This window comes from Aquarana catesbeiana, linkage group LG03, assembly GCF_042186555.1.
Source record: "Aquarana catesbeiana isolate 2022-GZ linkage group LG03, ASM4218655v1, whole genome shotgun sequence".
NCBI lineage: Eukaryota > Metazoa > Chordata > Amphibia > Anura > Ranidae > Aquarana > Aquarana catesbeiana.
The window spans coordinates 688,443,729-688,462,276 of NC_133326.1; the positions used below are offsets into that span (position 1 = coordinate 688,443,729).

Consider the following 18,548-nt stretch of genomic DNA (forward strand, 5'->3'; position numbering starts at 1 on the left):
GTTTTGCCCACATAAAAGGCTTTGCAGACACAGTTCATGAGGTAAACTACCCTCTTGTACTGCAATCGGCGTAGGTCCGTGGGACCAGAATCTCGCCGTTGGGTAAAGTCACGGTTCAGCTTTCAGAGATCCAGGGGCACCTGGGGCACTCTCCACATTGGAAGGTACCGTTTGACCATTCCTGGTAGATCTGGTGGGGTTATAGTGGCTGGCAGTTAATTGGTCACGTAGGGACCGTGCTCTGCGAAAGACCATTTCCGGTGTATGTCTAACGTATTTGGTTAATATATGATGGTCAGCCAACAGGTGCCAATGTTTTATTAAAATGTTACGGAGTATACTGTGGTGTGCAGAATAAGTCGTGATCAGTTTTACAGTTTCTGAGGGGGAAGAAGGTTTATTATTTTTAGAGTTTTTGAAAAGTAAGGAATTCCGTGGGCGTGCTAGGGACTTGTTAAATGCTTTACGCAAGTTGGTGGAAGAATAACCTCGTTGTAAAAGACGTTCGCGTAATGCTTTAGCTTGGCGTAAGAAATCGCTGTGGTGTGTGCAATTCCTGCGTAGCCGCAAATATTGGGCATACGGAATACTCCGTACCAAAGAATTTGGGTGGGCACTAGTGGCAAACAACAGAGTGTTTCCAGCTGTGGGTTTCCTATAAAGGTCGGTGCCCAGCGTTCCATCGGGTTGTTTAATGATGAGTAGGTCGAGGAAGGGGATTTGCTCAGGTTCAATTTTAAAGGTAAATTTAAGATTAAGGTCATTATTATCCAACAAATGTAAAAATTGTAATAGTTTGGCCCTGGGACCAGTCCACACCAGGAACAGGTCATCGATAAAACGGTACCAAAGGAGAATATTATCCAAAAATTCTGCATATTGGTCGTGGGCATGGATGTGTCGCTCCCAGCCGCCTAAATATAGGTTTGCATAGGCTGGGGCACATGACGTCCCCATTGCGACACCTTGTATTTGTAAGAATAATTGATCATTGAAAACAAAATGTTTTTGGTTAGTATGAAATACAACAGTGTCAGTATGAACTGGTTCAAGGGCCAAGTAGTCATATCTTGTTCGGCCAAGAAGGAACCAGCCATCCGTACACCCTGCTCGTGGGGGATACTGGAGTACAGGGCCTCAATATCAACAGCCACGAGCAGGGCGTCCGGAGGGATCTGGATTCCCTCAAGGCGCTGCAGTAAGTCAGTAGTGTCCCTAATATAGGACGGGAGGCTGCGAACGTGAGGCATCAAAAAAGCATCAACGAACTTGCTCGCATTGTCCGTTAGGGAGCCTATCCCAGACACTATGGGTCTTCCCGGTGGAAAGCGTGCCACTTTGTGGGTCTTGGGTCCCTTTCCCCCCCCTCCCCCCTTCCCTTTCCCCTCCCCCCCTTTTTTCCTCCCCTTCCTTCCTTTTTCCCCCCTCCTCCCTTCCTTCCCTCCCCTTCCCCCCTCCCCCCCCCCCTCCTTGCCTCCCCCCCCCTTCTCCCTCTTCTCTCCTCTCTCCCCCCCTCTCCCCCCCTTTCCCCCCCCCCTTCCCCCCCCCCTTCCCCCCCCCCTTCCTTCTTCCCCTAATCTTCCCTCCCCCCCCCCCCCCCCCCCCCCTCCTTTCCTTTTTTTCCCCTTTCCTCCCCTTCCCTTTGTCCATTCACCTCCTACCCATTCCCTCAACATTTCCTTGGCCCCCTCTCCTGCACACGTTTCTAATCCTAGAGGCACACTAATGGCACTTCCTCACCTCATACTCCCTCCTAATTAGGGATGAGCTTCGTGTTCGAGTCGAACCCATGTTCGACTCGAACATCGGCTGTTCGATCGTTCGCCGAATTGCGAACGTTATGGGCCGTTCGCGCTAAATTCGTGTGGCGCGTCATGGCCCATAATTCACTGCGGCATCGCAGTGCATTGCTGGCTGATGATTGGCCAAGCATGCACTATGACCCGCATGCTTGGCCAATCACAGCGCTGTCAGTAGAGAGAGCTGTAATTGGCCAAAGCCAGGGTGGCTTTGGCCAATTATGGCTCAGGGGATTTAGTACACACCCCACACTATATAAGGCCGCCTTGCACGGCGGCCCTGTGTAGTGTGTGTTCCGGTGTGCTGAGAGATAGAGAGAGAGGAGAGACAGTGTCATTTGATTTGAGTTAGATAGATTAGGCAGAACAGTCAGTCAGTTAGCTGCACTTACAGTGTATTGTGTATATATATGCATCCCAGGTGTTGCATATATATATATTACACTGTATTCAGTTTAGCTAGATCCGTTCCTGTTATCTTCTATCTAGACTATTTACATTTAATGCAGTGCGTCCTGCTCACAGTGTTCAGCTAGATCCGTTCCTGCTATTTACATTTAGTGCAGTGCGTCCTGCTCACAGTGTTCAGCTAGATCCGTTCCTGTTATCTTCTAGACTATTTACATTTAGTGCAGTGCGTCCTGCTCACAGTGTTCAGCTAGATCCGTTCCTGCAATTTACATTTAGTGCAGTGCGTCCTGCTCACAGTGTTCAGCTAGATCCGTTCCTGCTATTTACATTTAGTGCAGTGCGTCCTGCTCACAGTGTTCAGCTAGATCCGTTCCTGCTATTTACATTTAGTGCAGTGCGTCCTGCTCACAGTGTTCAGCTAGATCCGTTCCTGCTATTTACATTTAGTGCAGTGCGTCCTGCTCACAGTGTTCAGCTAGATCCGTTCCTGTTATCTTCTAGACTATTTACATTTAGTGCAGTGCGTCCTGCTCACAGTGTTCAGCTAGATCCGTTCCTGCAATTTACATTTAGTGCAGTGCGTCCTGCTCACAGTGTTCAGCTAGATCCGTTCCTGCTATTTACATTTAGTGCAGTGCGTCCTGCTCACAGTGTTCAGCTAGATCCGTTCCTGCTATTTACATTTAGTGCAGTGCGTCCTGCTCACAGTGTTCAGCTAGATCCGTTCCTGCTATTTACATTTAGTGCAGTGCGTCCTGCTCACAGTGTTCAGCTAGATCCGTTCCTGCAATTTACATTTAGTGCAGTGCGTCCTGCTCACAGTGTTCAGCTAGATCCGTTCCTGTTATCTTCTAGACTATTTACATTTAGTGCAGTGCGTCCTGCTCACAGTGTTCAGCTAGATCCGTTCCTGTTATCTTCTAGACTATTTACATTTAGTGCAGTGCGTCCTGCTCACAGTGTTCAGCTAGATCCGTTCCTGCTATTTACATTTAGTGCAGTGCGTCCTGCTCACAGTGTTCAGCTAGATCCGTTCCTGTTAAATTCCTACTGACCGGCAGGCTTGTCTGGTTACAGTATATAAAGCTACCTGAAGAAAATTACAGGTGTTCTATTTGATCCTATTAGTACCACGGTCAGGCAGCTAGACTATTTACATTTAGTACAGTGCGTCCTGCTCACAGTGTTCAGCTAGATCCGTTCCTGTTATCTTCCTACTGACAGGCAGGCTTGTCTGGTTACAGTATATAAAGCTACCTGAAGAAAATTACAGGTGTTCTATTTGATCCTATTAGTACCACGGTCAGGCAGCTAGACTATTTACATTTAGTACAGTGCGTCCTGCTCACAGTGTACAGCTAGATCCGTTCCTGTTATCTTCCTACTGACAGGCAGGCTTGTCTGGTTACAGTATATAAAGCTACCTGAAGAAAATTACAGGTGTTCTATTTGATCCTATTAGTACCACGGTCAGGCAGCTAGACTATTTACATTTAGTACAGTGCGTCCTGCTCACAGTGTACAGCTAGATCCGTTCCTGTTATCTTCCTACTGACAGGCAGGCTTGTCTGGTTACAGTATATAAAGCTACCTGAAGAAAATTACAGGTGTTCTATTTGATCCTATTAGTACCACGGTCAGGCAGCTAGACTATTTACATTTAGTACAGTGCGTCCTGCTCACAGTGTACAGCTAGATCCGTTCCTGTTATCTTCCTACTGACAGGCAGGCTTGTCTGGTTACAGTATATAAAGCTACCTGAAGAAAATTACAGGTGTTCTATTTGATCCTATTAGTACCACGGTCAGGCAGCTAGACTATTTACATTTAGTACAGTGCGTCCTGCTCACAGTGTTCAGCTAGATCCGTTCCTGTTATCTTCCTACTGACAGGCAGGCTTGTCTGGTTACAGTATATAAAGCTACTTGAAGAAAATTACAGGTGTTCTATCCCAGCTTAGTGCAGCTACAGGCCATTAGTATGTCTGGAAGGCCAAGAAGGAGAGGCAGACAGTCACAAGCCAATAAGAGAGGGCAAGCAGGCTCTGTGTCTAGTGCTGGTCGTGGAGACGGTGCATCCTCATCAGCACGTGGCCATGGGACACGCTTGGCCTTTTTTTCGGCAGCTGGCCATGTTGAGCCGCAACATGCGGAAGACTTGGTCGAGTGGATGACCAAGCCGTCCTCATCCTCCTCATCCTCTCTCACCCATGCCCAGGGTGCTTTGTCTGGCAAAGCAGCGGCCTCTTCCCTCAGCTCAATGTCATCAGTGACTCCTTCCCTAGCTCCACCATGTCCTCATGAGGATTCCCTCGAACTGTTTGACCACAGTGTTGGGTACATGCTCCAGGAGGATGCCCAGCGTTTGGAAGGCTCTGATGACGATACTGAGCTCGATGAAGGCAGTAACATGAGCGCGGACAGAGGGGGTGCCCAAGAAGGACAGCAATCTGGCAGTCATGCTCCCCCTGCTGCAGCATACTGCCAGGTTTGCTCCAGTGATGAGGAGGGAGGGGATGATGAGGTCACTGACTCAACGTGGGTGCCTGATAGGAGAGAGGAGGAGGAGGAGGAGGAGGAGGAGGAGGCGGCAGCACATCACCAACGAGGCAGGATGCCCTCCAGGGGCCAGCCTAAGGGCAGCACATTGACTGCATCACACCCCAAAGCTCCACATGTGCAGGGCGCTGCAGTCTCTGCGCGTTATTCAAAAAGTTCTTTGGTGTGGGCCTTTTTTGAGACGAGTGCATCAGATCGCACCGCTGCTATTTGCAACATATGTCTCAAGCGTATCTCGCGTGGCCAAAATATCTCCCGCTTGGGTACCACATGCTTGACCAGACATATGTTGACCTGCCATGCAGTTCGTTGGCAAGCGTATCTAAAAGACCCACACCAAAGAACAAAGAGGATCTCTCCTTGCTCCTCATCAGCTGAGATTTCCAACCCCACTAGACCTTCAGTCCTCTCTGAGACCTGCAGTGAGAGGAATGAAGGTGTAGAATTAGGTGTGTCACAGCCAAGTACTTGTGGGCAATCTGCTTTTGGTACACCGACGTCAGATTGTACCAGGCAAATTTCCCTGCCCCAGCTGCTGCACCGCCGAAAGAAGTTTGCTCCCAGCCATCCACATGCCCAGCGGTTGAATGCTAGCTTGGCAAAATTGCTAGCACTTCAACTGCTGCCTTTTCAGTTGGTAGACTCTGCCCCCTTCCGTGAGTTTGTGGAATGTGCGGTTCCTCAGTGGCAGGTACCCAAACGCCACTTTTTCTCACGGAAGGCGATTCCGGCTCTCTACCGGCATGTGGAAGGCAATGTCCATGCCTCGCTGGACAGGGCGGTCAGCGGTAAGGTGCATATTACCGCTGACTCATGATCCAGCAGGCATGGACAGGGACGTTACCTAAGTTTCACGGCGCATTGGGTGACTCTGCTGGCAGCTGGGAAGGATGCAGGACAAGGTGCAGTAGTGTTGGAGGTTGTTCCGCCACCACGCCTCCAAAATGCTGATTGTGACACACCTCTCTCCTCCACCCCCTCCTCTTCTTCTTCCTCCATGGCCTCTTCCTCGGAACCAGCGGTGCTCCGTAGGCGTTCAAGGGGCTACGCAAGTACGCAGGCCAAAAGATGCCATGCGGTGCTTGAGCTGGTGTGCTTGGGGGACAGGAGCCACACTGGGGCAGAGGTTCTGTCAGCTCTGCAGGGGCAGGTTCAGAGGTGGTTGACGCCACGCCAACTTAAGGCAGGAATGGTGGTTTGCGACAATGGCACCAACCTCCTCTCTGCCCTCCGACAGGGACAAATGACCCATGTGCCCTGTTTGGCTCACGTCCTTAACTTGGTGGTGCAGCGGTTCTTGGGCAGGTACCCGGGCTTACAGGATGTCCTGAGGCAGGCCAGGAAAGTCTGTGTGCATTTCCGCCGGTCATATAATGCCAGTGCTCGGCTGACGGACCTCCAAAAGGAGTTTAACCTGCCCAAGAACCGCCTAATCTGTGACATGCCCACCAGGTGGAACTCAACGTTGGCCATGCTGCAGCGGCTGCACACGCAGCAGAGGGCCATAAATGAGTACCTGTGCGACTATGGCACCAGGACAGGGTCAGGGGAGCTTGGTTTTTTTTCCCCACGCCAGTGGGCCATGATCAGGGATGCATGCACTGTCCTGTCACCATTCGAGGAGGCCACGAGGATGGTGAGCAGTGACAGTGCATGCATCAGTGACACTGTCCCCCTTGTCCACCTGTTGGAGCACACGCTGCGTGGAATAATGGACAGGGCACTTGAGGCAGAACAGAGGCAGGAAGAGGAGGACTTCCTTAGCTCTCAAGGCCCCCTTTATCCAGACAGTGTTCCTGCGTGCCCGCCGATCACACAGGAAGAGGACGAGGAGGAAGAGGAGGAGGAGGAAGATTGTGTCAGTATGGAGGTGGAGCCTGGCACTCAGCATCAGCAGCAGTCTTTAAGGGATCAGTCCCAAGAAACACATGGACTTGTACGTGGCTGGGAGGAGGTGGCTGCGGACCATGTCGTTCTTAGTGACCCAGAGGACTCCGGACCGAATGCCTCAGCAAACCTACGCTGCATGGCCTCCCTGATCCTGCAAAGCCTGCGTAAGGATCCTCGTATTCGTGGTATCAAGGAGAAGGACCAATACTGGCTGGCAACCCTCCTTGATCCACGTTACAAGGGTAAGGTTGCAGACCTTATCTTGCCATCGCAGAGGGAGCAGAGGATGAAACATCTTCAGGAGGCCTTGCAGAAAGGTCTGTGCAACGCGTTCCCAGAGACTGGGAGGTTACAAACTCCTGTTTCTGGACAACGTGTTGCTGAGGCTTCGGTCAGTCAAAGAAGGAGCGGTGGAGAAGGTGGCCGTCTGACCGATGCGTTCAGACAATTTTTTGGTCCGCAGCCCCAAGGTATGATCGGTTCCAGCAACCATCGCCAGCGTCTGTTTTACATGGTGCAGGAATACCTAGGGGCAAGATCAGACTTGGACACCTTTCCCACCGAAAATCCTCTGGGTTACTGGGTCTTGAGGATGGATCACTGGCCAGAGCTTGCACAGTATGCAATTGAGCTACTGGCCTGTCCTGCATCCAGCGTTCTTTCGAAACGCACATTCAGTGCTGCTGGAGGCGTGGTAACCGATCACAGGGTGCGTCTGTCCACCGACTCGGTCGATCGGCTGACCTTCATAAAAATGAATGAGTCTTGGATCACCACCAGCTACCAAGCACCTGATGCTGATGTAACCGAATAATTTTTTTTGAAATCTCAGATCCCTTCAAAGACTGCCTATGCTGATGCTGAGTGACTATCCCTGAGTAATTATCCTCTTCCTCCTCAATCATCACGCTGATAGCTTGTAAGAACATTTTTGGTTCTGGGCGCCACCACCAGTGCCTAAGGCACAATTTTTCAGCCCCTGTTTAACAGGGGCGTGTAATTACAATTTTTGATGTAATACTTTGCAGCAGGGCTCGTTCCTGCATTCCAACTAGAGTGTCTGTGAGGGGTTGCAGTGTTGTGGCACCAGCACCAGTGCCTAGGGCCCAATTTTTCTGCCCCTGTCTAACAGGGGCGTGTAATTACAATTTTTGATGCAATACTTTGCAGCAGGGCTCGTTCCTGCGTTCCAACTAGAGTGTCTGTGAGGGGTTGCAGTGTTGTGGCACCAGCACCAGTGCCTAAGGCCCAATTTTTCTGCCCCTGTCTAACAGGGGCGTGTAATTACAATTTTTGATGCAATACTTTGCAGCAGGGCTCGTTCCTGCGTTCCAACTAGAGTGTCTGTGAGGGGTTGCAGTGTTGTGGCACCAGCACCAGTGCCTAAGGCCCAATTTTTCTGCCCCTGTCTAACAGGGGCGTGTAATTACAATTTTTGAAGCAATAATTTGCAGCAGGGCTCGTTCCTGCGTTCCAACTAGAGTGTCTGTGAGGGGTTGCAGTGTTGTGGCACCAGCACCAGTGCCTAAGGCCTAATTTTTCAGCTCCTGTTCAACAGGGGCATGTAATTACAATTCTTGATCTAATATTTCACAGCAGGGCCCTGTGAGGGCTTACAGTGTTGTGGCCACAGCAACACCTAAGGCCCAAATTTCTGCTGAGTATATAGGGCAGGACCCTACTTTCAAACATCTAACTTACAAACGACTCCTACTTGCAAACGGAAGGAGACAACAGGAAGTGAGATGAAATCTACCCCTAGGAAGGGAAATTCTCTCCTGTAAGAGTTAATATGGGAAAACAAGTTCTCCTTTCCACTGATGCTTTCCAATCCTTGTTCCACAAAAAAACCCAAATTTTCAAAAAACATTTTTCATTGGGACAAAAAAGTGAGGTGAAATCTTCTGAAGAGGAGGAAAGACAGCAAAACAAATGTCACAGGGGTGATAACCCTTCCCTATGTTTTCCAAAAAGCTTAGAAAAGATTTTTTGGCTGGAGCTAAACACGTTAAAAATGTTCAAAATTACAAACAGATTCTACTTAACAACAAACCTACAGTCCCTGTCTTGTTTGCACCGCCTGTATACTGCTGTTCAGAGTATATAGGGCCTGGTGGCCCCACACCTTTCCTTATTTTAATTTGGGTGCGGGGTTCCCCTTAATATCCATACAAGACCCAAAGGGACTGGTAATGGACTGGGGGGTACCCATGCCGTTTGTCTCACTGATTTTCATCCATATTGCCATGACCCGACATGACATTAAACCCGCAAGCAGTTTTAAATGAGATTTTTTCCTTTAAAAATGACATTTGGTGCAGGGACTGTTCTAAACATGGGAAACACGCGTCACTTTACAGGCATACTATAGACACCCCCCAGGTACGATATTTAAAGGAATATTTCACTTTTTTTTTTTTACTTTAAGCATCATTAAAATCACTGCTCCCGAAAAAACGGCCGTTTTTAAAAGTTTTTTTTGCATTGATACATGTCCCCTGGGGTAGGACCCGGGTCCCCAAACCCTTTTTAGGACAATACCATGCAAATTAGCCTTTAAAATGAGCACTTTTGATTTCGAACGTTCGAGTCCCATAGACGTCAATGGGGTTCTAACGTTCGTGCGAACTTTCTGGTGCGAACCGAACCGGGGGGTGTTCGGCTCATCCCTACTCCTAATTAATTCTCCAGTCCATATCCCTTTATCTTACCATCCTATTTATCCATTCAGAGGCTGTGTAGTCATCCCCTGTGTCCGCCACGGGGGGAATCGGTTGAGGCCGTGTACACCCACCGGGAGCCGTAGAACGGGTGAGCTCATTCTTTTTCTACCTAATTGTACATAATTGTGTAACATTTTCTCTAAATATTTGTGCTGTATTAATAATGTTATTATGAGAAAAAAAATTTTTTCTGTGTGCTATACACAATTATTATATGTATTATATGTTGCACTACAGATATTGCTCTCCTGAGGAAGCGGTAAAACCGCGAAACCGGTCGAGAATTCAAGCTCTATTTGTGTCTACTAACACTATGGGTTGTAATCCAATTGGTTGTATTGACTGCTTCCATTTTTAAATTACAACTGTTATGTGATATTGTTACAATTTTTTAATTATGTTTTCTATTAAAATGGAATTTTTATACTACCTTATTGCCCTCTTTCTCTACCTTTGTGTACTGTAATTTTCACTTTATTAGTACCGCAATAGTCCCCCCCCTTCCCCCTCTTTAGGGGTTGTTGTCCCTGTTATGGGGTATTGAGATGCAGGTCGACAGAGGCAGCTAACTGCGACCGCTCTCTACCTCATTTATAATATTATTGCGTTACTCAAAATTCAACGACTGAGAAGGGTGGGCCAAGGACCGTCGGGTTGGGGAGGAAAGGGCTAAACGGTGCTTTATGTCCTCCAGCCAGGAACTGAGGTGGGCTTTATCTGACTTACTGTAGCTTCTAATGCACATTGTTCAACTGTTACTAGGCTGAAATCAATAAATAAAAAAAAAAAAGCTGCATTCATGTGTGTCTTTTCTATCTGCCTGCAGTTCCTCTTTATTGTAATCTGCTTCTACCCTTCAGATATGTGGCACAGGTAGCTCCCATCCTGTGGCTTTCATCACCAAAAAGAAGGAAGGGAAGTTTACCCAAGTCATCTTCCAATTCCCGCCGAACATGGAGGCCGCTCTGAAAGCCGTGATCCTGGCAGCCTTCCTCTATGTGGTGAGTGGAAAGGGCCAGGCCGGTCTCAGGACTCCTAGAAGGTCAGAATGGAGAGAGCAGAGAGTCCATCCAATCCTAGTGGATACAATTATACGAGAAGTATGAGGCTTTAGCAGCTCCTCCAAATGCCATAGTCCTGTCCAATGTCAGTGCTCTTTACAGGCTATTGAGGTGCTAGGGCAGTGATCTCCAAACTGCAGCTCTATGCAGGTCTTCATTGGGCCCTTAAGGCACCATTGACAACAACAAGCAGGCACCATTTCTCCAATTGACACCAACAGGGGGCCGAATTCCTTCTACTCCAACTATTCAGGGGTGGGGCATTATTCCTTTCAATGACACCAACAATTGGAAATACTTTCTCCCACTGGCACCAACAATGGAGCACTATTCCTCCCACTAATACCAGTAATGGGGCACTGTTCTGCCCACTGACACCAATGTTAGGGTGCTATTCCTCCAACTGACACCAATGATGGGGCAGTAATCCTTCCACTGTCACCAATGATGGGGTGCTATTCCTCCAACTGACACCAATGATGAGGCACTCTTCCTTCCACTAACACCAATGATGGGGCACTATTCCTCCCACTGATGCCAATGATGGGATGCTATTCCTCCAATTGATACCAACTATGGGGTACTATCCATTCCAATGACACCAATGATGGGGCAGGATTCCTCCAGTTGACACCAATAATGGGGCACTATCCCTCCAATTGACACCAATGATCGGGCACTATTTCTCCCAGTGACACAAATGATGGGGCGCTATTTCTCCAACTGGCACCAATGATGGGTCACTCTTCCTCCCACTGACACCGACAGGGCACAATTTCTCCAATTGACACCGTCTATGGGGCACTATCTCTCCAAATGGCACCAATGATGGGTCACTATTTCTCCAACTGACAATAATGATGGGTCACTATTCCTCACACTGACACCAATGATGGGGCACTATTAATCCCACTGACACCAATAATGGGGCTCTATTTTTCCTCTTATTGACCATACAGTAGGTGCTATATATTTTTTTTTACTCCTACTGATCACTAAGCCAGAGGCATTGCTTCTCCCACTGACACTGGGCCACTTTCTACTCCCACTGGTCACAGTCTGCCCCCCTAAAGTCTGAAGGACAATAAACTGGCTCTTTGCTTCAAAAGTTTGGAGACCCCTGCATTAGGGAATGGTGAGGGGAGAGCATGAGCCCGGGGGACAGGAAAGTCAGATCCTTAGTATCAAGGTGAAACTAGTTTCAGAGAGGCGTACATAGGTAATAGCACAGTAAGTTTGTGGGGTCTGATCTTAGGCAGGGCTTTTTACCATTAAACATTTAAAATGGATTACAGCTGTGGTGGGCAACTAACTAAATAAGGGGTCCTCTATGAGGACCCTGACTTCCCCAGATGGTCTCACATAATATTTAGTATATGTAGTGCTACATAAGATTGACAGAGACTGACAATATACAGCTGGAGATGGCCAGAGACTGGGGACATGCTCTAGGTGTGGTTGAAGGTTGGAGATCGTTAAAGTGGTAATAAACTCTGTTCTACCAATTGTTCCTACAGGTAAGCCTATAATAAGGATTACCTGTAAGTGGCATCTCAGAACCCCCTCCCCCCTCACCTACCCCAGCAGGCACCAGCGGGTAGGTTGCAGGCTCCGGCAGGCAGTGGCGGGCCTCAGCGGGTTGCAGGCACTGGCAGCAGCACCAGGCTTTTATGGACGGCGGGCGGATGCCTGTGTCTTCTGTGAGGCTCCTCCCTTCTTCTCCTAGGCGTCCAATAGGATGGTCTGTCCTTTCAGTCAATCAGGTGATGGGTATCAGACCCGCTTCCCGATTGGCCAGGAGGAGGATTAGTGTTGCAGCAGTGAATGTTCATTCGCTGTTGCAACACACCTGTGCCCCAAGCCCACTCTATTTTGAAGCCTATTAGAGCCCCTAGCTCTAAACAGTGCTTCAATAAACACACCCCCGCTAATTCCCATCATAGGAATTAATGTGCCCTGCGCCCCGAAAGAGGCCAGGTGCATGAATGGGGGGGCTGCGGCATGGATATGGGGGAGGCGCGGCATGGATATGGGGGCGGCGTCCGTGTGCCCACAATGGATGGGCCGCCCCTGACTGTGAATATCTCCTAAAATTGCACAGTTTAGGAGATATTCAGAGTGCATGCAGTCGATGACATCACCGGCGCATGACCTCTGAAGGTCCAGTTTACAGTGCTGGATCTTCAGAGCCCGTGCCGGAAACAGCAGCTTCTGTGCATCTTTGTGCCCCTGGCCACTCATGTAGCCGGAGGCCGTGAACCCAGAAGGAAGACCGGGGGGAACATGTCAGCCGTCTCAGGTAAGTCTATCATAATGTGCTAGTATGTGATGCAATTTTTTTTTAATCACCTGCAGTTTGCAACCACTTTAATGAGTCCTAGAGATCACTGCCATCACAGCACCTTCTCAAAACAATGCTCCCTCTACTGGCTGCTGCCTGAAGGCCACACAATAAGTACCAAAGGGCTGCAGGTTGGGAATGAGTGGCGTGCAGGTTCACTTTATACAGCTATATAGTACAGGGCAGCCATCAGAAATTTTTGGGCCCCTTACACAGCGTTAGACCTGGGCCCCCCGCCTGACCACCAACATTCCCTAGGACTTGCCTAAGGGCCATCCTACCGAATCCGCACACCGACCACCCCACCTGTAGGCACTCAGCCCCCTCACACCTGTTTATTTGTCACCCCCCTCACACCTGTATATATGTCAGCCCCCCCCCCAATCCTGTATATTTGTCAGCCCCCCTTACACCTGTTTATATGTCAGCCCCCCCCCTCACACACACCTGTGTATTTGGCTGCCCCACCCAAACCTGTATATATGTCAGCCCCCCTCACACCTGTATATATGTCATCCCCCTCATGCACACACACCTCTATATATGGCAGCCCCCCTCACACACACCTGTATATATGTCAGCCCCCCTCACACACCTGTATATATGTCAGCCTCCCTCACACACCTCTATATATTTCAGCCCTCCTCTCCACAGCACGGCTCCCCTTCACCCGTCCTGCCTTCTTCTAGCCCAGGCGGGCCCCTTGGGTCCCGGGGCCCCTTACAGTTGTAACGGCTGTACCACCCTGATGGCGACCCTGATATAGAAAAAACTAAGGCTGGGTTCAAACTATTGCGAATTGGATGCGGAATCACCGCATCCAATTCGCAATATCAGGAGAATGTGACCAGCTCTCTATGGAGTCGGTTCACATATCTTCGATTCGGCTCCGGTGCAAATTTGCACCGGAGCCCTATGCGTCTTTTGGTCTGTTTCAGGTCCGAATTCCACCCAAAATTTGGGCGGAAATTGGACCTGAAACAGTGAAACAGGATGCACAGAACCCCTGCTGAGAGCCGCATCGGCATCCAGTGTGAACCGAGCCTGAGGGTATTATTTTCCTCTGGATATTAGGTATACTCAGGCTAAATCCCAACTTCAGCCAAAGCTGTTCTTCTTTTAGGTTCTTATTTGTGGTCTGTGTCCACACTGGGGTGAATCAGCCATAACTTCCTCTTCTGTCACTCCAGTAAACACACAAACTGTATGGAATTTGAGCGTAAATTTCCCAGACATAGTCACAGAAGGGAATAAGAATATTATTAGAGTGACCATGTCATCATACAAAATATGGGCCACTTGTCCATATTTGTCCTTACTCGTTCTTTCTTGTCTTCACTTGTCCTTTTTTGCCTTTACTTATCCTTACTTGTCCTTTCTTGTCCATATTTGTTCTTGTTCTTTCTTGTCTTTACTTGTCCTTATTCATCTTTACTTATCCTTATTTGTCCTTCCTTTTTTCTTATTGGTCCATTTGGACATTACCCAAATTCGAATTTTGTAAGCTGACCAGAGTTCAGCTTAAATAAGGAATAAAAAATAAATGCAGCACACACTTTCAAACTATATTATATAAATTAACCAACAGATATCGGAAAGAATACCATACATGGACTGGTTTTAATGATGCTGCCCACACACAGTCATACTTAGTTTCAGGTCTGATCGACCAGGTCAGGAAAATTTCTCAACATCTGTACCTTGTGATATTTAGGATTAGATGGTTCCTCACACTATATAGCTGCTGGGAAATGTTTTTGCTCTAACAAATTGAATCTGGGATATCTTCTGATTGTGACCAACTTTTTATTTGAAGTGTTTTTAAACCTTAAAAATGAAATTCACTAAACGCATTCATTTGTCCATAGTATCTATTGGGTATGTATCTTTATTTTTAATGTAAGTCTGATAGTTATGAGCAAATATCTACAGATCCCGCCAGTCCCTTTTTGTTCCTCCAGAATTCTGACCACACCAATTATGAAAGCAGATCTGTTCTGGTGTAGTCGGTTTATGCCCCTCAGTATGACTTAGAGCTACAAGATGCCAACGTGCGGTGTGTCTGTAACCCTGTAGTCAGCCTGGTTGACGCATCCCCTGCCCAACTCCTATTGGCATTGGATCTTAGCAGGAGCCTCTGAGTCAGAACAAGCAGCTGTAGGGTTGAACTCCACATTAGCAGATGGGGAACTATGTTCCTCACCAACCCATGCATCATGTCTCTGTCTGCCCTGGAAATCCCACCCACATATCATAAAAGGTGGTAAGAAAATCCTGTGTGGTCATGTGACTATGAAATGAAGGTAGAATTTATGGGAAATGCGAGAATTACCTTTATCAATGGCTTGTGATGGGAGACTTGTTTGAATGTTGTCTGGTGTGATTTAAAAAAAAAAAAAACTTGAAATTATAGATTGAATAATCTGAATGAGCAGCCAGACTGTATCATGTCAGGGTATCAGCAGAGAACATATCATACCAGTGGTCTCCAAACTGGGGCCCGGGGCCGGATGTGGCCCTTTACTTGCATTTATCTGGCCCTTGGGGCACTATTTCATCCACTGATACCAACAAAGTAGCATAATCCCCTCCCACTGACACCAGTGAAGGGGCACAATTCCTTTCCAATGACACCAATGATGAGGCACAATTCCTCCCAGTGACACCAACAATGGGGTCCAATCACATCAAGGTTGGGGCACAATTCCACCCATTGACAACGATAGGGCCCAATGACATCAATGATGGGGCACAATCCCTCCCAATCACACCAATAATGGTAAGCATATGCTCTCACTGAAACAAACAATGGTGCGTTATTTTTTTCCCCACTGACCTTTTCTACTGGCCTCAGTCCAGCCCTCCTAAAGTCTGAAGGACAGTAAACTGGCCCTTTTGTTTAGAAAGTTTGGAGACCCCTGTATTATACAATTGTACAGTCATGCCATACAGATGTATCGGAAAACTTTCCAATTAAACCACTCACTCTCACATCCAAACCTTTTTAATACTTATTATTCTTATATAGAATAAATCTTACGACCCCTCCACTGTAACCTAAGCTTAGATTGTAGAGACTGGTTGTAATGTGTGTGTGCAGGTTCACAACATTGAGGGGTCCATATATAAAAACTTTGCTGGCAAATGTGTCAATCATTCTCACAAGTTTAATGGCTCTTTATGCCAGTTTCACACGGGCGGCTTTGCTTTTAGAAAAAGTATAATGTTTGGGGGTTCTAAGTAAATTTCTAGCGAAAATATCCAAAAACCAGATTTTTACATGTATGAGAGAAATGTCAGAATTGTCCCGGCTGCAAAGTGGATAAGATGGGATTTGCCTTTATCATAGCTGTGTATTTCTCTTTTTTGCAGAATTCCTGCATACGGGAAATTTTTCGCAGCCACAGCTACGAGACAGCCACAGCCACAGCTCGTGACAGAGACTTTGGTTGGGCCAGTGCTGGTGGGGTAGACTTTGGTGACATGTTTCATGGGGGCTTTAAGGGCAGGGACAGGAGGGGTTCAGGTCACTCGATTAAATGGCCTAGTATCTGAGGGGACTGAGGTGGTGGAGGTGGGGACTGTGATGGTGGGGACTGTGGCGGTGGCGGTGGGGACTTTTGTGGTGGTGGTGATTGATTTTTGTACTAATGCTGCAATTTTATGAGTGTATCTGTACCTAAAAACACTGTATTACAAAACAACACCAAGAAATTCTGAGAAATTCAGTTGAACCTTTAGGTATGTGAACTCGATCGATGAGGCTGGATGAAGAGTGTTGACATTGTTGCATTTCTTGAATGTTTAGATGTTATTATACTGTATTATGCTGTATTGTATTATTTTTTTCAAGTTTTATTTAAAGAGTACCTGTATAAACCAGCAATCTGCAGGGGCTGCAGGTTTATAACGGGCTCTCCAACCCTACATATTGATGATACGTTCATGTCGCTGGACCTGGTCAATACACTGACACACCAGTAGTGATAATTAGGCTTCAGTGTCTTTCGTTTTTTTGTAGTTTATGTGCTCAATGGACCAATGTGTTTGTGGAGAGAGGGTTAGGGATATAGGACAACTCAAAACGGCAAAATTTCACAGGCCTTCTTATGTCAACCATAAAAATTGATGCTGGCTCTAATTTCTTATGTAGGGTCCTCCCGGTAATATCAAAATTGACGTTGACCCTAATGTTTCAGTTACAAATAGATCCTTCAAGAGCAACTAGCGTTTGCCTCCAGATTCTTCAGTGGCAGCTTCCCAAAGACAATAGATTCTTTAAGTACCTCTGTTTGTGGCCCAAGTTTAATTAACAGCAGCCTCCCAATAGGAGTTGGTCCTCTGGCCCTATGAGAGTAGTCATAGGTAAGATCTGAGTCATGAGGTCTCCATGCAATGTCCATTAGGCAGCTTTCCTGAAGCTCTCATTTACATTGTTCAGCATAACAGACTCCCCAGGAAGATGCTCCAAATGGGCAGCAATCTGCCTGATTCTCCAGGCCCTAACACAGGACAGCTTAGATTCCATGGGACTTGGCCTGGGCCTCAGACAAATGCCGTGTACACACGGGTGGACTTTTCGGCATCAAAGGTCCGACGGTCTTTCCGACGGACTTTCGATGGACTTCCGACAGACTTTCGAACAAACAGACTTGGCTACACACGATCACACCAAAGTCCGATGGATTCGTACGTGATGAAGTACAACCGGAGTAAAATAAGGAAGTTGATAGCCAGTAGCCAATAGCTGCCCTAGCGTCGGTTTTCGTCCGTCGGACTAGCATACAGATGACCGGATTTTTCAACCGGACTCGAGTCCGTCGGAAAGATTTGAAACATGTTCCAAATCTAAAGTCCGTCTTATTTTCGACCGAAAAAGTCCGCTGCAGGTCTGATGAAGCCCACATACGGTCGGATTGTGCGACGGATTCGTCCCGTCGGACCAGTCCGGTCGAAAAGTCTGCCTGTGTGTACACGGCATAAAACCTTCTCTACACTTCTCTAGTATCATTGTCTCCAGGCAAAGCCTGGGAGGAAAGACAAGGACTGCCACCCTGGCATCCTCTTCAAGCATCAGCTTGGGTTGGAAGAACCCTTCTAGACAGTCACCTCAAATTTCCTCTCCCCTCAGCTCACATCACTGGAATAAACAGCCTCAGTGGACTTACTCCATTCACTTCACTTCGTAAGCTCGGTTGCTCACTGCATATTTTGACTGATAGTCCAACTGCCTGGCACCACACATACACAAAATTAACAATGCCAGTACTTCCAGGTGGATTTCCAGTGTAATATCAAACCTGTTATGTCTGCAACTTTTTTATAAACCCGTGTCTTTAATGGTAAAATGTCTGCTATGCACTATGCTGTAATAATGACTCTATGTATGTTGTGCCTGGAAAAACTACTGACTGCCACTTGTGCGCTTTCTATACTGTTATTCTGCAAAAAAAAAAATAATAACAAATATTGTAAAAGAAATATATTCTGTTTGTTTCTTTTTTTTATACAAAATTATAGAAATAAGCAAAATGAACAAAAACATAAAATGGCACTGCAATGACATAAAACTATTTGGTGAAAAGAAGTACCGTATTTATCGGCGTATAACACGCACTTTTTTCCCCTTAAAATAAGGGGAAAATCGTGGGTGCGTGTTATACGCCGATCCCTGCTATTTTGTGATCTGTCGGAGCGATCGCCGCGATCGCCGCCGACATTCACATAGCTTGTATTTTTAAACATGGCGCCGCGGAGTTCAGAGG

The 18,548-nt window shown here is 47.4% G+C and overlaps 1 protein-coding gene across 1 annotated transcript in view; it reads left to right on the forward strand.

Annotated features, from left to right (window-relative positions):
• LOC141134157 (uncharacterized) overlaps positions 1-18,264 on the forward strand; it is a 44,567-nt gene extending 26,303 nt beyond the window's left edge. Inside the window, exons 7-8 of the mRNA XM_073623742.1 lie at positions 10,242-10,382; positions 16,156-18,264. Coding sequence (XP_073479843.1) covers positions 10,242-10,382; positions 16,156-16,338 — 324 coding nt within the window. The 3' untranslated portion in view covers positions 16,339-18,264. The remainder of the gene's footprint in view (positions 1-10,241; positions 10,383-16,155) is intronic.
• Positions 18,265-18,548: the final 284 nt, after the last annotated feature.